General features: G+C 35.8%; 1 protein-coding gene across 4 annotated transcripts in view; it reads right to left on the bottom strand.

Moving 5' to 3' along the window:
* CDC14A (cell division cycle 14A) overlaps positions 1 to 27,641 on the bottom strand; it is a 62,547-nt gene continuing 34,906 nt past the window's right edge. For 2 of the 4 annotated variants that reach the window (XM_070746458.1, XM_070746461.1), the window contains 11 exons: positions 26,411 to 26,477; positions 24,662 to 24,724; positions 23,013 to 23,100; positions 20,148 to 20,378; positions 17,244 to 17,382; positions 12,795 to 12,954; positions 10,690 to 10,799; positions 9,722 to 9,769; positions 8,572 to 8,694; positions 7,644 to 7,971; positions 1 to 3,002 (listed from right to left, as the gene is read on the bottom strand). In XM_070746458.1, the coding sequence (XP_070602559.1) occupies positions 2,973 to 3,002; positions 7,644 to 7,971; positions 8,572 to 8,694; positions 9,722 to 9,769; positions 10,690 to 10,799; positions 12,795 to 12,954; positions 17,244 to 17,382; positions 20,148 to 20,378; positions 23,013 to 23,100; positions 24,662 to 24,724; positions 26,411 to 26,477 (1,387 nt within the window). In that variant the 3' untranslated portion in view covers positions 1 to 2,972. The remainder of the gene's footprint in view (positions 3,003 to 7,643; positions 7,972 to 8,571; positions 8,695 to 9,721; positions 9,770 to 10,689; positions 10,800 to 12,794; positions 12,955 to 17,243; positions 17,383 to 20,147; positions 20,379 to 23,012; positions 23,101 to 24,661; positions 24,725 to 26,410; positions 26,478 to 27,641) is intronic. The other 2 variants (XM_070746459.1, XM_070746460.1) reach the window with 2 other exon arrangements.

The following is a 27,641-nucleotide window of genomic DNA, read 5'->3' as shown; positions in this document are numbered from 1 at the left end:
TTTGAAGAACAGAAAAGAAGTAAAATTTTATTACTCTGATATAAAAATAAACATTAATAGTTCCAACTGTTTTATAAGAAAGTGGTAATAATTGCATTTCGTGAAAATATAAAATGGATCCTTTAAATAAAATACAGATAGCACACTTCAGAGAATATGACCACACTGAATAAGAAAGCATAGTTAATATTGCTTACCAATTAAATCATTCAAACTTTTTAAAACTAAATTTTATATTCAAATATTGATTATAATTGGTTTCCCTCTATAATCTGTTTTACTTTCAACATTTCTTCCAATTCAAAGAACCACTTTTTATGCTTTGCTTATCCACTGTAATGCTGTTCTCTATAAGGAAACATATTTGAAATTAGTTATTCCTAGTATAGATACAAAAATTACAGAAGAGACCAAGAAGATTCATGGTTCAAGCATGTCAATAATGACACAACAAATTGCTGGTATTAACAATAATATTGTATTTCATAATATCTGTTTAAAATAAAGAATAAACCTATACATAATTTTGACATTCATTAGCATTTATATTTCTACATTGGAAAAATAATACATCTGTCTCATAAGTAGTCTAATAACAAAATACATCTCAAATTTTAGAGGTAGAAATTACCTTACAATTTGCGTATTATTCAATCATACATATAGTACATTTAATGTACATTTGATAAAATATTGCATTCAGTAATTAAAGCAGCTGATAAATACAAAACACCCAAAATGTAGCCATGATAATTGGAATTATTGCCCTCCCCTATTTAAATACCCTATCCTTGTTAGTTGATATGAAACTATCAAACTTTGATCTCCCCCTTGACATGATTCATTAAATTACCAAACTTCCAGTAAGCTGGAATTGTGCATTTGTTTATTTATTTGTTTATGTATCATTTATTTATTTATTAATTAAACTTCTATGCCGCCCTTCTCAACCGATTCAGGGCAGCTTGTTCCAACTTGGAAGCCGAAGTTGCCAAATTCAGAACAAGCCATATTAAATATGAGACTACATTTTATCATACTAACCTATTCTAAAGCAATGAATATTTTATTTTAGATTAAATCAGAGTATCTTGATTAATCACGAGGATCCATGGTTTTTATTGTTCGTGCAAGGAATGAGTGAAATGGTTGCATAACATGTATTAAAAGAATCTATTCTTTCCTTGGTAGCCATTAATAGGGGAGCTTTCTTTTGATTATAATACAAATGGTATGTGAATGTTACCAATTAGTGCATCCAGAATGGCACTAAATTAGTATTACAGACCCAAGACAAAGCCATTTCAAAAATAGTTGTGAATAGAGGCAGGAGGTTTTACTTCAATTTTCATTATATTTTGTTGTTTAGGACCTCAAGACCACTTAGCCAGTGACATGGTAAGACAGAATAAGACTCCCACAATTCTGAGATTTGAAATCCAAATTTTTTAAAGTTGCCAAGTTTGGGGACCCCTGTGGTAAGATCATTATCACAAATAAAGTCCACTGTTGTCCTTTATGTGAAGGAAACTAAGGAAGAAGACAGAAGTGCTACATCTTACAAAAGCTTGATAGACCATGTTCAGTTCCTAATTTCTCAAACTGACACCCCGCCCAGAAAAAATTAAGTAGTTGGAAATTGACATTTTGCTCTCAAAGTGGGGGTTTTCTTAGGGAACAAAAATGGGTCCGGGGAATATAGCCCACTTTCCTCTACTTTCAGATGAACTGGGAACTAAATGTTCACAATTACATTAGCCAGTAGCTACACAGCATTTGCAAATAATAATATGGATAGGATGACTGAATGTATAAAAATAGTAGAAAATAAAGAGTTATATACAGCTTTAAAAATGTTCTTGCAATCTGTAATTAAAATGTGAGTAAAAGACTTCCTCTACCTCTTGGTCTCTGTTTATAATAAAAAGAAATATTGTCTGTCTTATTTTACTGAATAACCCAATGAAGATCAGATAACATTGTAGTCTCACAAATTCAATCAGTATATTAGATCTTCCCTGCTATGACAACCTTTTTCTCATGTTCCAATATTATGCAACTTGTAGACAAGGCTATACAGAAAGGAAAACACAGGAAACCCTTTGACATACAAATTATAGAGCACAATTGTTAAGAGATACAGATTTAATTACAATTAGTTTCTCTTTGTAATTTAAGATGCAAGGGTAAGTCTATGTCACAGACTTCCTTAAGACCTTTAAAATATGAACATTTCAAACCTCAGCATCAGAAATTAGAAATGGTATGATGAATATAATTGTTTCCACTAATAAAATTCTAAAAAATTGAGAGCAACAGTGACAGACAGATACAATAAAGAAAACAAGTAGCAGGGTTGCTATGGCCAAGATCAAGAGATGCACATTTTGTTTCCAAATCTGCAGACATAATTAAGCAGATCCTTGGGGTTTCTAGAGTCATAACTCATGAGGTGTGTAGTACTAGCAGCCATTCTCCCCCAGTACGTCTGCAAATGGACGCATGTCTCTGGATCTTGGCTCATGTTTGAAGTATAAAACAATATTTGAAAAATACACATTTTTGGTAAAAAAAATAAAAACCACCCTGAATTCTAAATCAAAATATACTATATTTTTATACAATATACAGTTTTTGTGTACACATGGACACACAATACCTTTCCCTCGATACATATACATTATAATACTGAACCCAGAACCATCATTATAAACTATTGCTACAGTTCATTCGACGTATTCTCAATATTAAAATCTTGATCTGTACACAAAATTGTAATATTCAGAAGTTCAATTACAAGACATTTGTAGTAGTCACTACTCAAGTCCCTGATTATGCAAAGATTTGGGGTTTAAGTTCTAATCATGTATGAAGAAGAATTTTCTCCAGTGAAGTATCTGCTTCAACATTCTTGCTCTTTGAAGAAAAATGATTTTTAAGAGATGTCCAGCTTTCACGGAAGCAGTAAGGCTTTAGTACTGAACATATTCAGACCGAAGGGACTGTGTAGGTAAAAACAAAAGCTGGTATTAAGATTCAGCTAGAAGAACTTCAATTTCAACCATATGAACATTTTTTTTTACAAAGAAATGAAACCTTTGCCACACAAACAAAAAACAGTTTTGGAGGATTTAACACTCATAACTTCCAAATGTACTCTTCTTATACCATTAAAACACACATGAAGAGCCCAGAAGCTGTAAAACACTAACCTGGAGCTCACTCCAAGCCTCAGTCTAAAAGTGTAGCTACAATATTACATTAGTCTGTGTTCCATTGTTTTGTAGGGCCTTTCCCCCTTCTTATTAGAGGTAAGCCTGGAGCAGTGATGTGAACTTCTCTTCAGAGAACAGAAACAACAGTAAGAGATGAAGAGAAACATCTTGGCTCATAATCTTTTTTATTAAGAAATTTATTCCTTGACAGGGTTAACAGTTCCTATTCATTTTATCTCCAGGTTTACAAAGCAACCTAGTATTGGGAAGTATTGTCATAAGCACTTTTTGTGTTATGAAAATTCAGATAAAAATATGTGGAAAAGAACAGAACTTTTGGGTAACATTATAAACTATTCTTTTAAGGCAATAAGACAATTCTTGCACAGAAACTGGGCATTCACTAGTTGTTCTTTATAATTTGTCTTTATTAATTAAGAATCTAGATACCTTTCCTTTCAAATGCTTTAAAACAAAGGGCACAGTCATAATTATCTCTAAAATTCACTTCTCTACAAAAAAAAATCTGCTTATTTTATCTTAATTACATTCATTTCAGCTTCATTAAGGAAAGTATTCAGTTTCAATTCAGTTCAAATAGAAATCAAGCAGGAATACATTTTAAAAGCTAATGACATACTTTATATAGAATTGAGAGAAAAAAGAAGAGGGATAAATAAAAATGAATATAAAGTTAAAGTAAGCAACAGTAAGAGGGACAGGCAGAAAATTAGTAGATTTAAAGCTTACCATGAAATCTAATTTCTATTAATCTGTGCTTCTTTCTGCTTAATTTAATTTCTGCTTACTTTAATGAAATAAAACTTCAGTTGTGAATGCTCAAGTATACTTCATCAGTGTTGCCTAATTATTTAGCTGAGAAGACACTCATTAGTCAGAACAAAATTTCTGAATTAAGTTTTGAGAAAAAAAAATCAAGTACAATCAAACTCATAGGACTGGTTTAAAAATGCATGTCTTGTATACAGCATTCAAAAACATACTTGTGTGAACACAGTATGTCTACCTACTTTATATAGGTCAGCAGAGATTCTAAACATCAGAAAAAAGCATGGATAAAAGGGAATACACTTCCTGGCAGGTTCTCCATCCAGTCTACTTTTTCTGTGTTTTTCTTCATCCATGTGAAAGAAATGTCAATTATCACACACTTATTATCATAATTTATTATTCAAATCCCCACATTCTATGCCACTGAGGCTGCTTTAAGTATGTTACATATACTACTATTCTTTTTAATTTTTAAGAGAGAAATGTTATGGACAACTTTTTGTGAGCAAGTTTAGATGTTATGAGGAAACGTACTTGTTCTCAGGATTATAACCTGAGAAAACAGCACTATATCACAAATGTAAACATGTACATTTATGTATACTGAGCAACCAAAGAGTCCTTTAAATATCAAATTGTCTAAGATAGAATGTTCTGTTCTATCTTGTTATGTTATGAAATATAAAAGGCTGTTCTTATCTTCTTCAGAGCAATAGTAGCAACAATAATGAACTTCGATATATTTTTTCAAAAATATTTCTATGGGATTCAAGTTTTACTTTGATGAAGAGTGTGAGAGGTTGATGGACTTCAAATTTGGTTGTGACTTTTTGTACCAACTCTTTTTTAAATGAATCAATACTAGTATTTTGAAACATAGTCAAAATTGGCATTTTTGATTTAAATTCACTCTTTCCAATTTTCCTGCTAATATTTATAAACCTAAATCCGATTTTCTACAACTACACAATGTCAGGTAAGCATTTTAATTTATGTAAAGGAACATGTCTCTGTTTATCATATATGTATGCCATATTCTATTTATTAAAACAAAATATTATATATTTTGATATTTCCTGCTATATATCACTTCTCAGCAAACTCAGCAGCAAATGTACCATTTATGGCCAACATCTATGTTTTTCAAGATCCTTTTGCTCAGGAAAGCAGGTAAAGATCATTTTTGGTCAACAGATATATTCTCACACTTCTCCTCAAATCTAATTTCTTACTGGCAACTACTTAGAGTAAGAGAGTGGATGGAACTTAATGACATTGAAGAATAAAGGTGTCATCATCCCACAACCTAGAGTAGAAATAAGCATTTAATTCTCTGAAACTATGAATACTGTTAAATGCAAGCTACATGTTTTTGGGTAGACAAATATGGGTCTGATCCACTTCAGTTTCACAAGGAACCACTGCAATGTGTCATTTCTTATATTTATGTTTGAATATATTTTCTCTTTATACTGCTCTAACTTTTCAAACATTCGGGATATTTTCTGGATTTCTCTTACTGTGTAATATTCTAACAAAACAACTGTGATCTAAGTTATGAAGGACTTCCTATTTTTTAACATGCTCTTATCTCCTGAAAACAACTGACATTTTATGTATTGTGCTGCAGAAATATATTATAAAATCAACCAGAATAGTACGTTCCATCTCTTTCAGCTCTCTGAGCAGAAAGGTATAAATAAGTATAAAACTGGTCACATGGTGCCTCCTGGTGGTCAAGGCAACTGAGAACACCACATACGATACACACTGTAAAAGTAGAGAAATTCGCCCTCCCTCCAAGAGAGGTTATGTCATGTAAATTCCCACACTTGCAGCCATGGCATAATGTAACATCTACATTGCTCTTCTCTAAGAGCTTAAGGGTAGATAAATTATATGTACAGTATACCATTTGGATAGCTTCTGAGCATTCCTTCCTATAACCATTGAACTGGAGGGCCTGGATAGCTCCTAAAGCTAAAACAATGCATGAGGTCATCCAATGGGCAAGTTCAATTCCCAGCAGAAGATTTAAACCTCAAAGAATAAACTTCTGGCTATCCACATCTGAAGCATCCAAGTAAGGATGACAAACATCATGTGGTGCTTTCTGGTAGTCAATATAATTAATTATAAAAATAAGCTCTCTGATGTGGAAAATATACTTGTTTTTTATTGTTTTTAGTAGCAACTGGAATGAACTTATTTTAAAATAAATCCTGAGATTGGTTTAGGTTCAAATTTGTGTAATACATTATTTCACCAGAAAAAATATACTCTCAACAAAAAGATCTCATACTGACCGATACAATAAATACAATGAAAAGCCTCAGTTCTTTTATTTTTTAGTATTTCCACAGCTGACGTAAGAGATAAATCTTACAAGTTGAAGGTGGTAAACAGCTAAAATTCAGAATGCTACAATTTCTTATTGTTGCAACTAAACTTTTTCTATGTCCTATGCAGAGGAGATAATAGTCCCTGCACAAATGGCTTAAACGGTATCTTAGGACACCAGGTTTTTTTGGTATGTAAACTCCATTTCATTCACGCAGAGGAAATATATATTGTAAACAAGAACATGAGGCTAAATTTAGAGTAGACTGAGAACCAATACTGATTTTTGTCTCCATTTTTTTGTCTATTATTTTACAGGTAATCTTCACCTTATGGCAGTAGCTTGGACTGGAATTTTCACTAAGCAATGAAGTGGAATGTCATGAGACCATATCGCGTAATGATGGCACCTATGGTAGTTCTTACTGTTGTTAAATAAAAACAGGACTTCATGAGATTGTGACTTGTGACTTCCTGCCAGCTTCCCACAAGCAGATTCACTGGGGAAACTGGCTGGAAGTCATGAGTTCTGGGTGGCTTGCAAAAAATCTCACATTCTGCAAGCAGCTCCCCAGGATAAGCAGCAGCAGGAGCAACTTTCTACCTTCCCTGCAGGCTTCCCCAGTGACTTTGCTTAGGGGAAACTAGAAGCAAAGGTTACAAATGGTGATCACAGTATAGCGGGATGATGCAACCATCATACAAGTTGCCAAATGCCTTTTTTGCAACCCTGGACTGTAGGGATGGTATAATGGTGGGAACTTTCAATTTTGAGAACTGATTATATATACAACTTGTTCAGCACTGTCACAACTTCGGTCACTGAATGTGGTTATCAGCTAAAAACTACCTATATAAATGTAATTAATTCTTCTAACTTATACAATTTCAAAAACCTATCGAATCTCTCCTTTCTCTTTGTATGTATCTTTTAAAAAATGTAAAAGAAAACCCCTTGTACTGATATGAACATCTGACACTTTCAGTTTTATTACAATGAATTAAAATGGATATTAAAAAAAAGATGTGCTCACAGAAGACATTACAAAAATTAGAGTGTGAAACAATTACCCTCTCTCCCCCTCCCCCTCCAAAGTGACAAAGAAGCCATAACAAAATTAGCTGACTGGTTTTGGTTGAGATAATAAGATACTAGTTGCGCAGGAAGAAAAGATCATAAAATGAGAAAAAAGACCAGAAAGGAAGGTCTAAGAATTGTTAGAAATTTTGGAGAAAGTTTTGGTTGAAGGGAAGTTCTATAAGGTCTCTGAAAGGGCTGCTGAACTGTGAACTTACAGGAATTGATCGACTGAGGTATCTTGCTGAAGAACCAGCGAGCCCCGTAAAAGATCTGAAGTGTGTGTTGTATTCCTCTGTCAGGACGTTGGGAGAATTGACATAGTTGTTGAGGTTGGTAGTGCTACTGCCTCGCCTGTTGTACAGGTTGTTGTTCAGCTCATGGTAATTTCCGGCAGGCAACAGTGCACTGCCATTCAAATGACTGGAGAGTTGGCTTACAGAATAACCTGTCCTAGAGGATGATAATGTCAGTTTGCTCTCAGCATCATCTGAAGCAGCATGCAGGTTCCCTAGAGAACTGGCTAACCTGGAGTTTATGGAAAAGCTGAATGGAAAACACACGTGGGGTAAAAAGACACACAAAATGTATGCACAGGTGATGATTAATGCAAGACATGCTTTAAAAGGCACTTGGAGAAAAAAAATCACTTTCTCAATATTAAATGGTGGCAACATACAGCTTAATTATTTTGGTCAATTTATGGGGAAACCATTGAGAACATTTTAGGATAAAGAACAGTTGCAAAATCAACAGTTGCAAAGGTTGCTATCGTCAGTGATGTTTGAACTTTATGCAACATTTTTCTTGTTGGTTATTTCCAACATTTGTTATTTAAAGGTTTCGTTTTGGTTTCTATAAACTGGCATAGGCCAGTATGGGAGAAATTATTTTGAAAAACATGCAAGTAGCTCTTTTAATATGAGATCAATGGGATGATATGGATGTAATTGTATTAGTGCTCATAGCCACTTATTCCCATAGTCAAACTAAGTTATCAGAAGTAAGTATTTGAAGTTAAATAAAAGACATTCAGAATATCTTAAATTTCTTACACAAGAAACCCCAAATGCAAATGAAAAATACGGTATCTGTGCCTTTACTTCCTCTTCCCAAAAGATAAAAGACATAGCAGAATAAAAATACCTTTTAAAATTTGGAACTGAGGATGGAGCATGTCTGTTTATTCTCTTTGCTGTGGGCGATGCTGAAACCATAACTTTGGTGGCCTTCAAAGGAGATCCTTGAGAGAGGGCTGCTGTATTCAATCTGAAAGTACACCAATAGGAAACAAAAGTATGTTCATACAAACAATAGAATATTCACTTTTCTATCCTTCATTTAGCCTTCATACCATCTTAGGCAGGCATTTAAAGCTGCAGCTCCCTCACAATGTTTTAATTTTAAATTGCTGCCAATAGTTTTCAGGAAAAGAGCTTTAAGGGACTGCAGGCAAATGACAGACAATAAAAATCTGCTTCCTCTGAAGCACTTTTTGGAACTGAATCCAAAGTCCCATATATCTTCAAAGGGTAACTTGCCCCATGGACATGTATCAGCAGCGGTGGGCTGCTGCTGTAACGGCTAATTGCGCACAGCTCCACGGTTCTGGGGGAGGGTGCAGGATTAAGCACGATTTTGCTTCCCGTGCCTGTTCAGGTAGCAAAATCTCGCATGGGGGCACACAAGCTCGCGTTTTTCAGTGAGGTTTTTTGCTTCCCCATGTAAGATTTTGCTATCTGGACAATTGCGGGAAGCAAAATTGTGGTCAATCCAGCACTCGCTCGTCGGATCTGCGCACAATTAGCCGTTCCAGCAGCAGGCCACCAGTGTGTATCAGTGTTACTAAACTGCGATACATGAATCAGGCTTCAATGAGATAATTCAATTTGCTTTAATATTAGTACAGTTATATCTATGAAGAATTACATGTCAAATCATGAAGCAGAATGTCAAACAGCTTTCTAAAATTTAATTTTTGCCCACTGAAGTCTCAAAGAACAATAGACAATAGACATGTGTCCTTGTGTGCTATACATATATGGGCCTAGTTTATCCACACTACAAACAAGGTTGAATGGGATCTTGGATGTCAATGTTTGCTATTTCACCACCTTATTATTAAATGAACTCCTAAACTATTCTTTGATCTACAGCTTTAACATGGAGAACAGCTTTTACATTCAATCACAGCATTATTACTATTTAGTAATATTTGTAATTACTGTTACAAAAACAAAAATTCAGAAAGCTTCCATAATGAAATTGCTTCTTTTTAAACAATCAAAATGAATACCTGAAAGGCTGGGATACGGATCTGACATGTGTTTTCATATCTTCTAACCTAAAAAGACAATAATATTTTACATAAGCAGCATTAAACTAAAAAGGATATATATTACTAAATTTATATAGCCGATATTTACTCTTCCAACAATCTAATATACTCAATTAAACACATATCCCACATATTCAGAAAAGTAGTCAAGCAAACAATCAAGCAGGTAGGCAGGCAAATAAGTAAATAAATATATAAATAAATAAATATATAAATAGAGCGTTGCTCAGATCCTCCTCTCTATCTAGCAGATGTCTTCCTTAAAAGGAAATTATTTCTACCATGATCTACTTCAGTGATCCTAACACGAAGAAGGTCATACATGCAACTGAATTACAATTCCCATCATTTCACTCTCTTATTTTCCTGGCTAGTACAGTAGAGATGTCAGAGTTCAACACATTACCCATTTCTACGATATGCGATAGGAGTAACAAGATAATAGTAGAGCACAGAAGGTTTTCATGGAACAGGTTCAGTCACCAGCACCTTCACATAAACAAAATGAGGGACACATAGAAGACTGTAGCTAAGATTTAAGAATGGCATAAATAAGGGTTGCCGGAATCTGGTCTGTCTAGTACAGGGGTAGGCAAAGTTGGTTCTTCTGTGACTTGTGGACTTGAACTCCCAGAATTCCTGAGCTAGCATGATTGGCTAAGAAATTCTGGAAACTGAAGTCCACAAGAAGAGCCAACTTTGCCTACCCCTGGTCTAGTAAGTTTAATAAAAAAAACAGACTAGGGGTGACATGATAGCAGTGATCCAGTAGAGATTGCCACAAAGGAGAGGGAGTCAAGCTATTCTCCAAAGCACCTGAAAGCAGGACAATAAACAATGGATATAAATAATCACGGAGGGGAGAGAAAGCAACCTGGAATTAAGGAGAAATATTGAACAGAATCATTCAAGTCTGAATAGCTTACCTAAGTGCTCCTGTTGTAGCTGAGCGTGGCTGCCTCTGAAGTTTTAAGGCACGAAGTTGATCTCCCTGGGTCATGTCATTCTTAGCTTCTGAATCTTCTTCCAAATCATGCTGGAAAACAAAAATAATTTACTTTAAAAAAAACATTTTCAGAATAAATCTATGACACAGGAGTCACTGTAGGTTTTTCTTTTCTCTCAACATTATTTTGACTCCTGATAACTTACCAATAGCATTTTATCATTTTGAAAATGTTTTAAGCAAAAAAGGAATTCATACAACAAAAGCAAACTTAATTGTGAATGTGTACATAACATACTGAAATAAAATAGTTGGAAAAGAAATATTGGTAGTCGTCGACTTACAACAGTTCATTTAGTGACAGCTCAAAGTTTCAATGACACTAAAATTATGACATGTCTGTTTTTCACAGTTACTACCTTTGCAACATCCCCATGATCGTGTGATCAAAATTCAGATGGTGGGCAACTGCTTCATACTTATAGCCGTTGCTGTGCCCAAAAAGTCAGGTGGTCATCTTTTGCAACCTTTGCATAAACAAGTCAAAGGGAAAGCTAAATTCACTTAACAACCGGATTGCTAATTTATCAACTGTAGTGATTCGCTTAACAACTGTGGCAAAAAAAAGTTGTAAAAGGGAGAAAAACTCACTTAACAAATATCTCACTTAACAATAGAAATTTTAGGCTCGACTGTGGTTGTTAGTCACGAACTACCTGTAACTTTAATAATAAAAGTAGTGCATATTGAAGCAGCGGGGAGTTTAACTTCTCCCAGGTTTCCAGATGGATGAAGGTGAATAATAATAATAATAATAATAATAATAATAATAATAATAATAATAATTAGACTTGTATGCCATCCCTCTCTGAAAACTTGGGGCGACTGTATGAGGGTCGCCCAGAAAGTAATGCACCACATTATTTTTCTTAGCCTATAGTGATGGTACAAATGTGAAACTTTAGATATTGTCAGGAGTCCATGTGTAAATTTTGCATTTCTTCAGACAGATAGCGTAACTGCAGCAGTGTTTGAAATGGTATCTGCAAATGATGTACATTACAAGCAGTGTGTCATTAAATTTCTCACTGCGGAGAAAGAAACTGTTGGGAACATTCACAAATGTTTGCGTACTGGAGAAACATCATTCTTTCTTATGTGTAAGATTCATTGTGTTCAATAAATAATTGTTGAAGAAAAAAATGTGGTGCATTACATTCTAGGCGACCCTCGTAGTATCAACACATACATGCTTTCTTTCTTCTAACAAGTTGGCCAGGTCTGTATAGTTAAAGTAGTGACTACAAGTGGAAAAGGGATGTGGTGGCCCAGTGGCTAAGATACTGAACTTGTTGATCGAAAGTCTGGCAGTTCAGCAGTTTGAATCCCTAAGTCTTAAAGTTGCCAAGTTTGGAGACCTCTGCCCTAAAGACTAGCACATATGTGGCCGGGGAACCTTTATCTTTATTTTTACAAGTGAGAAAAAACCAACTGCAAGAATTCTAGGCGACTGTAACTCAATCACTTTCTCTTAATCCAAGCTACCCCACTGATTGTATGCCATCTTAAACTTACAGAGAAATGGTGGAGTATAAATATAAAATAAATTTACTCAATAATTACACTGGCTCTTTCCGCATCTTGACATGTGAGGCATTTTTACCTTCCACTTCCTCATCTTGTTCCTAGGAGTGAAACTTTTGGCTTAAAGTAAACCAGAACCAGAAATCAAATTACAAAGGAGAAAAATAAGTAATGATTGATGCAATGAATTTAATTAATTTTCTTAGGAAGCATGATCATTTAAACACTTATTTTAGATGGTAGTTTTGGCAAAGGACTATTGAACTCATCATATTTGCATGGGATTCCATTGCATTCCATCTTCTCCTTTATGCTTTCTTGCAATTTGCAATCAATAATCATGCTGAATTCTTTTAATATAAGGATTACAACACAAGTATACTGTATATGTCAAACAGTTTGAATGTACTATGCTGCTGTGATAAACTTAAACTATTTTATTTCTGAAATTATTGACATATTCCTCAAATATGATTGGAAATTGTTCCAGTGCAAATGTACCTCTATATATTTATCCAAATTGTCAATTCTAGTTGACGTTCCACTGATAGAAATGTCATCGAAGCATGATAAAACTTTGCTCAAACTATCTTCATCTACTTCTTTTGTTTTCTGTTTAGCTCGGAATATGTCTCCTTGGAGCCACATCATTGACTGCTTTCTGTTCAATAATACAAAAAATAAAATTAGTACCAGTGGCATTGTACTATAGAAAATGAGGTATGGCTTTCTTTTAAAATATATGCCTTTCAAACCTGCACAATCTCATGCAATTATTGGATTATCTAGTTCTGTGATGGCGAACCTATGGCACGTATGCCATTGCCAGCTGATCTGGTTTCTGGCACGCATGTCAGCCAGCTAGTTTTCGTGGGTGCCAGAAAACAGCCAAAACCCAGGCTATTTCCAGGCCTACTTTCAGGCCATTTTCCAGGCTGTTTTTAAGCCATTTTCAGACAGTTCTCTGGTTGGTTTTTCGGGTCCTTATCAGTCCATTTTCTGGCCATTTTGTTGGTTGTTTTCAACCTAGAAATGGCCTGGAAAACAGCCTGAAAACAGACCCAAAATGGCCTGAAAAATGGCCTGGGTTTTGCTGTTTTCAGAGTGGCTTTCAACCCCAAATGGCTCAAAAAACAGCCTGAAAAGAACCTGAAAAATGGCCTGAAACCGGCCAAAAAAAAAAACCTGCCCAAAAAACAGGTGTGCATGCACCGGCCAGTTAGTCTTCAAGTTTCTGGTGCTCCAGCACATGCACATGCATGCACGTTCTGGTTTGGGCACTAGGCCCCAAAAGGGTTTGCCATCACTGATCTAGTTAGACTTTGGCCCTTATAATTAAGTATTTATTGTTAGAGCAGACTATTGGTAGCTTATTGGTTTGTTGATCAGAAGATTGGCAGTTTGAGAGCCAAATACATTGTGACAAGATAAGTTCCTGTTCTTGCCCCAATTACTCCCAACCTAGCAATCTGAAAGCATGCAAATGCAAGTAGATAAATAGGTACCACTTTAATGGGAAGGTAACAGCGTTCTGTGCATCTTTGCATATAGTCATGTCAATTGGACATGACTGGCTGGGCAAATCTTTATCTTTTTAAAATTCTTATAGAATTAAATATATCAGTAATAACCCTTTCTTTAATTTTTTTCCCTTCTCTCCTTATATATAGGCAGGAATAAAGAGGGTCATCCATATATTTCCATTCAGACAAAAATTTCTGTTGGGAGATTAATAACTGTGGAGTAGAATAGGATTAGAATGCTGAAAACAGTATCTTTGCAAGGAAGCTAACATGGACTATAATTAAATGAAGCAAGCCAGGCTAACTGCTAGGAAAAATTACTGAATCAGTATCATAAACACATAAACCAGGAAAAAAAGTCCTTGCTAGAATCAGTTTATGCTTGTTTAGAATGATTTTACCCGTATATTGGGGACACCACTTTCAATGTAAGGTTGGAGATATTATTGTTGTTCAACTGACTTCAAAGAACAATTACATGGTTGTTAATACAGAACAATATCACCTAATGAGCAGCAGTATCATTGTTTTAATTGCAAAGTATCGTAAATCCTTTTTTAAAACAAATCCAGGCTTCTTCCTCAATTATTCTTTAAAGCTCCTATGACAGTTTCACCAATAACAAAACAAGGTGCCAAGATACTGAATTTCAGAAAATTAAGAGAATTAAAGAGAATTAAAGACATAGGCTTTGGTTGAAATAGCGTAGCGATCAATATAAAACCTTCAATACAAAATCTAACCTATGGCAGAAAAACATTTTGGATGTTAAATCTGCAACACTTGCATGAAAGAAACAACCCCATCAATCTCAAATCAATAATGCCCTCAAATAATTATTTTTTTGTAATTACCCTGCCTGCTCTTTATTGAAACCTTGACACTTGTCTTCCTACTGTGATACCAAGCTGGTATCACCGTTAGGCTCAGAAGCTATTGCAAAATTTTCTGCCCTGCTCTCACCAAAAGTACAAGTGTAGCTTGCCAATAGTTATTTGGAAGATCAAGACTTTGATGGAACCTAGCACAGAGAACAGAGTGATCAGTTCCAGGAAATCACAGATCACCATAGGTTCCCTGACACAACCACCATGAAGCCGTGTCCCCAAGTCCCATCTCTGATCCTTTGTTGCTATAGAGGGCACAAACAGTTGGCATAAATCTCTGCATTTTTCACAATGCTACAATGCTGGCTGGGGAATTCTGAGAGTTGAAGTTGACGTAACTTAAAATTACCATGCTTGAGGAACATTTGTCTATACCAGTGATGGTGAACCCTTTTCCTCTTGCGTGCCAAAAATGGCAGTGTGTGCACACACTAGCGTGCATATGTGCCTGCACATAACATCCCACGCATGCCATACTGCACATGCATCATCTCTATGCATGCACCCCCGTTGGGCCATTTTCACCCTTAGGCATCCCTGAAGCCTTTGGAGGACGAAAAACAACCCAAATAGGAAACTGGAAGTCCATTTTTCCAAACATCCGTTTTGCCTGTTGGGCCTTTTTTTGCACTCCAGAGGCTTCCGTGAAGCCTCCTAAAGCCTCCAGAGGGTAAACATAGCCTTTCCCAAGGCCAAAGATTTGCTGGCCAGTGCGTGTATGCCTGCTGGAGCTGACATAGGACAACACCCCACGTTCCCTCAGATATGGTTCCACATGCCACTTGTAATTACAGTGGTACCTCGGTACTCGAACGCTTCCTTTCTCGTACATTTCGGATAACGAACAAAATTTTCGGCAAAAATTTGCTTCGGTATCTGAACAAAAATTCAGATACCGAACAGCCAGAGAAAATTTTGTTCATTATCCGAAATGTAATCCCGGCAGCTTCAGGGGGCTGAGGAGCTCTCTAAGAGCTCCAAGCTGCAGGAAGGGTGGGGGCTGCTGCAATCTTGGCAGCTTCTGGGGGCTCCTTTCCTCATTGCTTCCTCTTATTACCTGTAAGCAGCTTCAAAAACTTTCTCCTTCCCTGTGGCTGCAACAGCGGCGGCTTCCCTTCTAGTAGCAACAGCGCTGGGAACGTCACATGATGAAGGGAAGCCGCCGGAGCCATCTCAGCAGTTGCTGCCGCTCCAGTAGCTTCCCTTCATTACGTGACTTCCCGGCGCTCTTGCTACTGGAAGGGAAGCCGCCACTGTTGCAGCCACAGGGAAGGAGAAAGTTTTTGAAGCTGCTTACAGGTAATAAAAGGAAGCAATGAGGAAAAGAGCCCCCCAAAGCTGCCGGGATTGCAGCAGCTCCCACCTTTCCTGCAGCTTGGAGTAGCGAATTTATTTATCCCATTGGAAATAAAGAAAATAGATTTAATTGGTTCCCAGCGAGTTAACAGGGGCTGGGAACCAATTAAATCAATTTCCATTATTTCCTATGGGATAAATAAATTCGGTACTCGACCAAATCGGTTCTCAACCACACTTCTGGAATGAATTGTGGTCGAGTACCGAGGTACCACTGTATTTTGAAGGTAGGGTTTTCACTACCCTGTTAAATATGAAATAGGCTGTAATGCTTGAATAGCCTTGAGGCATTCCACTCACTTCATGGTTCATTTTATATGATTCCTAGTGATTCACTCTGAATGTATTTTCAGGACATTACACAAAATAACTGGACTATATAATATAGGGCTACAATAGTGGTATAAAAGCAGAAATCCTTATGCAAATGTCATCCTTGTATGATGTATTTACAGCATCTATGCGTGCCCAAGTCACACTGTGGGGAGGATCCTGTATTTTATTGACACTCTAAATCAATTTTTATCATGAAGACCTAACAACCAAATGTTCACTGCCACTGCCATAAATCCCATAGTGAAAACCAGATGGCTTGATCTGATCCATTCCAATTAGCACCACAGATAGGCAGCCTTGCTAATTATTACCTTTTCTACAACTTTAGCAAAAGTGATGGATATGTTTCCCCCCTCCTTTCTACCTCTCCAAAGGCAGATGAAAAACATTAGCTGATGTCAAACAAAAGCTGGATGGTTAAAAATGAATTTTAATTAGGTTCTGATAATGCCTTTTGAGGATTGGATTGAGATAGTTTACAAAAAAGCACAAAATATTGAATGAGGGAAAGTAACTTGTTAAAATATGCTCTGGCAACAAAACCAAAAGAAGGGATAAACATTTTTCCAGATTCTTAAGCATACCTGAAACTATTTTTAAAAGGGAATTTTGTGACATGATATATATATAAATTGAATAATACAAACATTAAAGCAGCAGTATAACATTACACATACGGTACCTTCTCCAGAACCTGTTAAACTTTGTAGTAAGAACTCTATACATAATTCAGTAAAGGGACTTCCATAAATGTTACCATGTTTTGTGGCCTTCGTAAATATTTATTAAGCAGTAAAGAACATATTCTGGAGGATCCATTATATGATTAATGTAGTTCTCATACTTACTCTTCAAGGAAGTGTTGCTGGGGTCCAATAATAGAACCTGGCCGACACAATCGTATCCAGGCAATGGCTTCAGAATGGGTGAATTTATAGTGTTTCATTATGTAACAAGAAATCAATGTTCCTGTTCTTCCTAGACCAGCTACATTAATGAAAAAAGACATAAACACTGAGTGTTAACAGATCCACAATGCTGAATATTTGGCAATAAACAATGCCAAATATATTTTAAATATTTGTTTCTAGGACTCAGGTCCTAGGTTTTACAAAATTCACAGAACAAACTAGATTTAAAATGTCATTGGTCTATTAAAGGAAAAAATAACCTGCTATATGCTATACAGTTTGATTTATGAGGGTGAAAGTTCATTCTCTGAGCTTGTGGGTTGATTTCCGGACATTGCCAAGCTAGGTAACATCTTCAGCAGAGTTTAGGCTATCACTTTCAATGTTCTTCTGATTTATGTTTATTTTAACCTCTGGGGCCTTTTCTATTCCTGAAATGGATAATTTAAAACATGTCAATGTATATTGCTTTGTCTCTAGTGCTATACAAGCTATCCAGAACACTGATGTAGCCATAGCTCCTGCTGATTTCATCAAATTGCCTGGAGTCATTTTATTATGATCCTCTGAGGTATACAGGATGTGTTCCAAAAGTAATGCAATTGAATTTCCTGCGCTGCTCCTATTGGTCGGAGTGGGACCAAACCACTTGGAGTACGTGGGGGGGAGGGAAGCTAAGCTTTGCCATGAAACCGGTCTCAGTGCCCTCCAAGCTGTGGAAGCAGCAGGATGTTAGTTATTGTAAACCTCTGCACGCCGACCGTCGCGAAAAAAATGGAATCGACAATCGAGCAACGTTATGCAATTAAGTTTTGTGCTAAACTGAAAAAATCTCTTGAGGAGACTAACAAAATGATTTGTGAGGCTTACGGGAATTCTGCTCTGTCCTATTCACAAGTTTCGAGGTGGTTAAAGGCCTTTAAGGAGGGTTGGGAACAACGCTCTGGGCGGCCGTCAATCAGCAAAACCGACAATGTGGCTTGAGTTCGACAATTGTTGGACTCTGACTGTCAATTGAGTATCAAGATGGTTGCCAATGAACTGAACTTGTCATCTGTTGTGTTTCACATTGTTACTGAAGATTTTGCGATGAAGAAAATGTGCACCAAGCCCGTGCCCAAGATGTTGTCAAAAACCAAAGACCAAAAGAGCGGAAATTTCAAGTGAACTTTTGCAACGTATAGAAATTGAACCTGATTATTTGGACAACGTCATCACTGGTGATGAAACCTGGGTTTCTGAATACGACCCAGAAACAAAACGTCAAATCTCTGAGTGGCACACTGACCAGTCCCCCAAGCCCAAAAAGGCAAGAATGAGCAAACCAAAAGTGAAAACAATGCTCATTGTCTTTTTCAAGGACTACCCTAATATTAGTATTTTCCCTTTAATGTGTGTGATCATTAACAGGGTGAAGCTGTTAGAATATAAATTAAATATATATCATTAACTAACACAAATAGAGACATGCCACACAGTCTGAGGTTGTTTTTAGTAAGTCAGACAAAACGTCATGAAGCATTTAAGTCCATTATTTTTAGTATGTCGACACTCTACGTCATATTATTGTAAAGCATGATTTATTAGCATTTCAGCTTCCTCAGACATATAATCACAGAGACAGATCCTTCTCATCACTACCACCATGTTTTCCCCAAAATAAGACCCTGTCTTATATTTTTTTGAACCCTGAAATATGCACTCGAAAGCCTGATGGGGCTTATTATCAGGGGATGTCTTATTTTGTGGGAAACAGGGTAGCTGAATGCAATTTTCTGACAGTATGTTTCTGAAAGTAGTAATGGGGTCCTGCCCTACTGAACAATAATATCTTGTCAACTTGCTAACTTAGAAAGCTAAACAGGATAACCCATGGTGAACATAGATGGTGGGTCATCTGGGAAATCCTGGCTGAGGCCACAATAATGTCCTGGCAGGAAGCAACAACAACCACTTTTCTAACATATCCATAAAACTACATGGATGCAGGAATTTAAATCTGTGTTTCCCTTTTAATGGAGGTTTGGTGATCAGTGATGCAAAGGAACACGCTTCCATGAAGCCAGGGTAATCTTCAGCTAACAAGCTTTATAAGAATTGTCTGATGCTATAAACCCTTCCACAATTTTTACATTAGCCCAGTGCTGACAAACTTCCATTTGTGAAATGCCCTTTCTTAATCCTTGTTAGCCTTCAACAGCAGAACCAGAAGCAGTATGGTTATCAGATTATTTGCTCTTGTTTTAGAGGAACATAAATATTAAATTCACCAGTCAAAGAGATTACAAAATAGGCTGTTTTCTAGATTAGCTAAGTGCCATCAAACTGTTTTCGACTCCTAGCAACCAGATATATTTTCTTCCTGATGATCTAACCCTATCCTAGTCTTTCAGGTTTTTCCAAAAGCAATGGAAAAATTGAAGATGAATTGATTACTTAAGGCAGGTGAATTAAAAAAAAGAAGGGACATTGCTTCCTCTATATTTTCAGGTTTTCCAATTAAAATCATTGTATTTAGATAATATGGAATAGAAGATTCAAGATGTTAAGGCACACTACACATACAAATTATATGGAATTTACACATGTATAAAAACTGAATCCTCTAAAGAATTCTAAAGAGAAATCTTTACCAAAAAAATGAGCCAACAGCATCACTCAGTGGAATAAAAATGGTTCTGCATAGGTAGGAAAAACCAATGCAACATTTTAATTAAGGCAAGAGTTTTAAAATGTGTGATTTGGAGTAATTTATACAATTATATATATTAGGTTAGAAATTTGAATTCTGTTTTTTTAATTTTTAGGTCGAACAGATTTACTATTGCAATTCAGACTTACCTTTACAGTGTACAGCTATAGCGCCTTCTGCTTCCTCACAGATTTTCAAAAACTGTTGCAATATACTGTCACTCGGAGTGCTTCCATCAATGAAGAATAGGTCATAGTGTTCAAATCCACCATCTGTGAAGCGTTTTGCTTCATAAATCTTTTTGTTGAGTCTTATGATGGTTGTTATGTTGTGCTTCCTAAAATATGGGAAATAGGCTTCGGGTGCATGAAGCGGATAACCTACAACAAGCAGAGTGAGAATATTTGGACGTTTCCATCTCATTTCCAAGTAGCTGAACCATTAAGAACATGGTATGATGAAAATAAACTATTTTAAAATAATACAAATATTGAGGGGTGTTGGTGCTCTCTGAGCTTGGTTGGTTGTTTTCTTGCAGATATTTCAGTACCTAACTAGGTAAAATTATGGTGTTCTCTTCTACTGTAATACAAATATTATTAGGCATGTCCATTCAAAGTTGCATAGCTGAAGGCTTTAGTGTTATAGCCAAAAGATCTTAAGTAACAACATCACAGAATATTAAAGGGCTCCAGCTAAGATTCTGAGAAATTATTTCTTCTTGTGAGATCTTGGTCATCATGAAAAACAGATCAATCAGAATAGAGCTGGAAGGGACTTTGGAGGTCTTCTAGTCCAACCCCTGCTCAAGCAGACTCTGTAACATTTCAGATAGGTCTTTTCTTTAAAACCTGAATGATGAAACCCCTATTACTTCTGAAGGCAAGCTGCCCCAATGCTTAATTGTCCTCACTGTTAGGAAGTTTCACCTTAATTCCTGGTTGCTTCTCTCCTTGGTAGTTTCCATGCATTGTTTCTTGTCATAAGTGGACTCCCTCTTTGTGGCAGTCCCTCGATACTGGAATAGGGGTCATGTCACCCCTACTACCTTCTTTCTCTAGACTGGTTATACCCAATTCCTGCAACCATTCTTCATATTCTTTTGTCTCCAGGCCTTTTTTGCAATAGTTTTGAAAAAGTCTAAATATTTGAAAAATACTATATACAACTATAAATATTTGAGAGCAACTTGGCATTGTTATTTTGATTGATTTGCTATTTCTTTTTTTAAGTAAATATATCCAAGACAGTGAAATTGCACATTTTGTGTTTATTTTCATCACTTCCTTTTTATACAACTTCTTAAAATAGTATCAAAATGAAATTGTTTAAAAGATAGATACATATTTAAGGTAATATTCACTGATTTTATATGGCTGAGATAAAAATGATATTTGGGGTGGAATTAATATTTAAGGGCAGTATCCATGGAATTGCAGGTACATATGAGCTATGTTGTTCTAAACATTTAAAAAATCAGCAACAAATTTGTAAATTTTTATTATGCTGAAGTCTAAGTATTTTGTACAGATTTGCTACATTACCTTGTGTCCTGTCCTTGGAAAATAAAGAATTCTCATATCCAAAATCAAAGTTGTAATTACCATTTTGAAATTTATTTTAAAAAATCTTTAAACTTATTTAAATTTTCTTTTGCTAAAAATTGAAGGAACTCACCCTGCACTTTCAGATTTGTTGACCCAAAGGTTCCTAATACAGTAGTTGAAAAGCAGTTAAAAAGCTGTTTCTAAAAGTGATTAGAAAAGGTAGTACAGTAGTGTCCTTTGAAGGTTCCGATTGTGATTAGAACAAGATGGCTAGTCTCTTGTCTCTCTGAGCACTCAAACCACTGGAGATCACTATCCTGTAGTCTCCTCATGAGGAGCAACTGTGGGCAATCTCAAGTCCTCTCCTTGCCCAGAAAGAAATGATAAAAATCTGGTCTACTAGCTGGCTTTTCATTTGACCATGGTTGTCGTCTGTATCTCTTCAGTTTACCATATCTTTCCCAGTCACAAACCTCATTTCCTAATCACTCTCAAGAAATTACTTATTCACCATTTTCAATCTTGTTGGTCCAAAAGTCTATAATAGCTATAAAATGGTTAAAGAGTTTCCACCAGGTGAGTTTATCTTCAATTCTGAACAAAAGGAAAAACAATCATAGGCTTAAAAACCTGAAGAATTCAAAATAAAAAACCCAGGAGCTAAATAAGCTTTTGATCCGAGGAAGTTATACATGGATGAAAGGTCCACACAAATTTGACTTTTGATATAAGATTTTGAAATTAGCTATAAAAAAAATAAACAGTGTATTGTGGGGAACATATATTTTAACTCTCCTAAACAGTGTAACTCCTAATAAAGATAACTGATGGTTTTAGAAACTGGATACTAGAGGGGTCTGAAAATTACAAGCAAAAAAACTGGATTTTCATTACAATGAATGGCCTTAAAAACTATAATTAAAATTTCAAAAATATGTACTTGGATAATGTGGATTTAAGAAAAAAAATCAAATGTGTTATGGGACATCATTGTTCTACTTTCTCCACAGAACCTAATTCCCCATTTATTCAAAATCTACCCTGACGATGTGAGGGTATTTCTGGAGCAATTTTTAAAGGGGAAGAGGTGAACAGTTTTAAAGGTAAAATGACAAAGCTTGCTACCATAAATAAGCTCTTCGTAGGTGGACTGCTTTACTTACTTATTGAGAATACTAAAAATTAAATGTTTCAATATTGGTTAAAAAAAAAGTTTCTTAAACAATATAATGTCCAAAAACCTGCAAGGCCTTCTTGTGCATGAGATTTCTTCCTGGATTTCATATGAACCAAATTGTTGTTCGGAATTATTATCCGAAGCTGCACTTGTCAAAACAAATATTGTGGACAGAAATTACTATAGCAACTCTGGACTATAGTCAATGAGTAGCCGTAGGACACAAAACCAAAATTCTACACACACACACACACACACACACACGAACTCCCTCAAAAAGAGATAAATACCATTTTCAATCTTGGTCTTCGGATGTGGTCCACTAAACGCTAAGAATTTTCCAGGGACAATCCAATTGAAGTCACCATTTTCTACCCTCTATGGAAAATGAAAGGAGGAAAAACACTTTTAAATATATATATATATTCAATGTTTGAACAGTATCTTGTTTTGAAAAGTTCATAAAAATGTAGTTTTGCTTTAATAGCTGACTGACAACACTCATGGAAAGAAAATAAAGTTTGCCGAAAGATTACTTAAGGCAATTTGCTAGTAAAATCCATCTACCGTAATTCTACTGACAAATCAACAGGAGGTCCAACAATCACTGTACAGTACTTTTATTTTCAGAATTCACAAAGGCAATGGAAGTCTTCCATGTTATTAAGGTTTGTAAAATTGATGTTTAAAACAATTCATAATTAAAACCAATAAGTGTTAACATTTTTTACATTGTAAATACAGCTTCCTGCACTTTAAAATTTGTTGCAAGACCAAATGTAAGCCCTCTGATATCAAATAATGAATTATGAGTGTTCTGTGTCAATTGAAATCACTGGACATTATTCTTTTAATAGGAAGGTTACACAGATAAGTGAAATTCATTCTGAAAATTTAACTATTGCCTGAACCTGTCGACTTAACAAATTATCTTAAGTAACTTAACATTGCTTAGTAACATTGCTTAGTAATGTTATATAGCAATTGGTTAATCTAGCTATTATTTCTTTTTTTTTTAAATGTGACTGAGCACGTATATATTTTCAACTATACTCTTGAAGCATAGTTTCATATTTAGTAAATATAAGTATTGTATTCGGCTAAGAGATGTCACATTACTAGTTCAAAAAAATACACACTAGAGTAGTGATGGCGAACCTATGGCACGGATGCCACAGGTGGCACATGGAGACATATCTTCCAACACACTAGCCATTGCCCTAGCTCAGCTCCAACGTACTTGTGTATGCCAGCCACCTGATTTTTGGCTCACACAGAGGCTCTGGGAGGGCATTTTTGGCTTCCAGAGAGCCTCTGGGAGGATGGGGAAGGGCGTTTTTACTGTCCCCTGGCTGCAGGGAAGTCATTGAAGCCTGGGGAGGGCGAAAAGACGAGCCTACTGGGCCCACAAGAAGTTGGGAAACAGGCTGTTTCCGGCCTTTAGAGGGCCTCTGACTCGTAGAAGAAGCTGTTTTTGCCCTCCCCAGGCATTGTATTATGGGTGTGGGCACTCGCGCATGCACGATAGCATGCACGCACGCTCTTTCGGCACCCAAGGAAAAAAAAGATTCACCATCACTGCACTAGAGTAATGGATTTCACAAGCTAAGTGTCAAGCAAACATAAGCTTTTTCTAAGTTTGGGAATTAAACAACCAATACATTTTCCTAGGTTTGTAGCAATTTAATGATTTTTTTAAATGAATGACTTCAGTACCATGAAATAATACATAAATTAGTTTGTTTGTGTATCCGATAATGCTGGGGCTGAAATTTAATCTTTTATTCCTTTTCCTTGATACTTTTATGTAGACTTATATATACAACAATTTAAACATCGTCAATTACTACACCAAATTTATATAATTTCTCATGTACAGCAAATTTTATAATTTTTTATCTGTAAATTAGCAACTTCATAATTTAAAATGTATACAAACCTCATAGTGTTCATATTCATCTGCATCAAATGTCTTGAAATCAACAAATCCATGTTGTAAGGCCTAAGAAAAAAGCATATCAAATTTTCATGAAGCCGTTCATAAAAAAAAGAATCTAGTCCATTCTGAAATAATATAAAAGGAATTAGTGCTTATTTCACATCTTTATAAACTATTTTATGCTGGTGATAGTGTTATAATCAAGACAATATTTGTTACTTGTTGTTACACAGCTTATGACTTAGCAAAACCAACTATTTTGACTCAACGTTTCCATTTTGCTCCAGAAATAATAGTTAACTAAGAGTGCTGGTATGAAACAGACTGTACTAGAAACAAGCAATATATTGCTAGAAATGCTACTTTTATCTCTCCCAGTAATTAAATTCAGAAGATGTATATACTTCTTTCTTAAACAAGAAACTTCTCCTTGTAACTGTCTTCAGGAGGAAGCTTTGAAATTATCCATCCAGAGGTGTAGCAAAAAACAAACAATCCACTTTCTAAAATGGTTTAAATGAGTCTACGGAGAGGGGCGGCATACAAATCTAATAAATAAATAAATAATAAATAAATAAATCTGTTCAATTTATAGGTCGGCCAACTCATTTCAGACTATGGGGGGCATACAACATCTAAAAATAATATAAAAATAACCATTTGTATCTTTTCTGTGACCGGATCTAGGTGGTACCGTATTGATCAATGGCCCCAGGCCTGCCAGCAGAGCCAGGTCTTCTCGGCTTTCTGGAAGGCCAATAGGGTGGGAGCAGTACAGACTTCAGGGGGAAGCTGGTTCCAAAGAGCCGGCACCCCCACAGAGAAGGCCCTCCCCTGCGGCCTCACCAACCGATACTGTCTAGCTGACGGGACCCGGAGAAGGCCAACCCTGTGGGCCTTCATTGGTCACTGAGAGCCATGCTGCAAAAGGCAGTCCTGAAGATAGTCTGGCCCTAAGCCATGTAGGGCTTTATAGGTGATAACCAACACCCTGAATTACGTCCGGAGACTTATTGGGAGCCAGTGCAGCTCATGGAGAGTTGGTGTGATGTGGGTGTATCTAGGTACACTCACAACAGCTCGTGCGGCTGCATTCTAGACCAGTTGTAGTCTCCGAATGCTTTTCAGGGGTAGCCCCATGTAGAGCATTTTACAATAGTCAAGCCTTGAGATGATAAGGGCAGTTATATAGTAAAAACAACACCCAAGAAATTGGAATTTAATTGGGTGTAATTGTTTTGCATGGTAAACCCATTCTCTCTAGCAGCCTAAAAAGACATAAGAAAAATAATTATTTTTCTTTAGGTTTATTTCCACTACTTTAGATACTGTATGTTCTTTGTTCAGTCCCAGTCTGATGTTCAAATATTGTTAATACTGTGATGCAACATCCTTCCCCCGCAAAATGGACTAGAGACAAATTGAGGCTGCCTCAGATAAAGCACCCCTACCGGTTCTATATTTTTCATAGGCTCCAAAATGTTCTTAGGATATCTTAAATGGGTATTTAAAAAGGCTTAGTCCCCTGCCCTCCCAATCTATGTTGCTTTTAATTTTAATTATGCCCTCTAAAAATGTGTAAATAAAAAGAAAACCATAAAACACTTTACTGAATCTACTGAAAGTTTACACTTGACTTGAAGGATGAATGGCAAACTAGGGCTGATCATGGCCTACCAATGTTCTATGATATACTCTTGAAAAATATCTAGGAAGCTATTTCCTTTCCCCTGAGCACTGAAAGGTTACCTTTTTTAGTCCTTGTAGACAGTCGAGAATAGATAGATTATATGTACAGTTCCCAAATGAAGCATCTCTATGAAAAGAACATATTAACATGTCAGAGGAACAGAGAGCAGCTATGTACTGTACCACAATAACACTGAAGGGAGTGATGCATAGCCTCCAAGCTTTTAGGATTTTTAAAATTTTCAATCTTGGTATCAACCGTTCAATTATATGCCTAAATCTGTAGAGAGTGATCACTTCAACTAACTAAAGCATCTGTGTTCATTTAAAAGATTAACAGGATTATTTTAAAATGAAGTAACTGGTTTTTCCAAAGGAGGAAAATGGTACAGTATCTCTGGACACTTCAGATTCCCATTTAATGGAATTATTCTAAAGCCCATCCTTCTAGTGTATTTAACTATAGCAGTTTTCATACATTCTCCTTTAGTTTGTGTCATCTTGTCAAGTTCTGCACATTCAAAGATTTTTTTAATTACTGTGCTATCAATCGGTATAGTTTCTTGTTTCCATTGTTGCTCAAGGCAGATCCTTGCTGCAGTTAAGATATGTTGCATAATATAATAATGTTCTTTTTTCATTTTTTGGTCCGTAATTCCTAGTAGACAGAGTTCCGATTTTATCTCTAATTTTTGCTTTATAACTTCAAAAGCTTGAAGTTTGTATTCTTTATCTCTTATTTTTAATCCTTTAATTTCTTGATTTTCACGAATTTATTGAAACAGCATTTCCAAAGACAGAATGAACAGTAGGGTGGACAGCGGAGACCGTTGAGCCAAGGTTGAGCCACAGAAACACGTGGTCAGGTACGCTCTATTTAATATTTTGTTATTAGAATCAAAATTGAATGCTTTAATGTTTACCAAAATGTTCATTGTCTATAGACAATTATGAATCTCTAATTTTCATTTTGTAATTACAATTAAAGATATAGTCATGTACTATTAAAAGTGTTCTATTTCATTGGATTAAGTGGACAGTATATTTAATGTATTTATTAGATGTAGTTTTGCATTCATGTTGACAATAGGATTGCCAATATGATTGCCAACATGCGATTACATGTTACTTTGCTCATGAAGCAGAAATTTATTTTTTTTAAAACAGAGCAATTTCTTTGCTAATTAATCTTGTTAATGTTTTATAAAGTGAACGTTTTAAATTTATACATGGGAAAAGCTAGGCAAAAGTACAGTTTCTTTCTGTTTAAATAATTCATCATTCAATAGAG

The sequence above is a fragment of the Erythrolamprus reginae genome, chromosome 3 (assembly GCF_031021105.1).
Source record: "Erythrolamprus reginae isolate rEryReg1 chromosome 3, rEryReg1.hap1, whole genome shotgun sequence".
NCBI classification, from domain to species: domain Eukaryota; kingdom Metazoa; phylum Chordata; class Lepidosauria; order Squamata; family Dipsadidae; genus Erythrolamprus; species Erythrolamprus reginae.
Note: the sequence above shows the minus strand (reverse complement) of the source record. Positions and strands in the feature narration are given on the sequence as shown.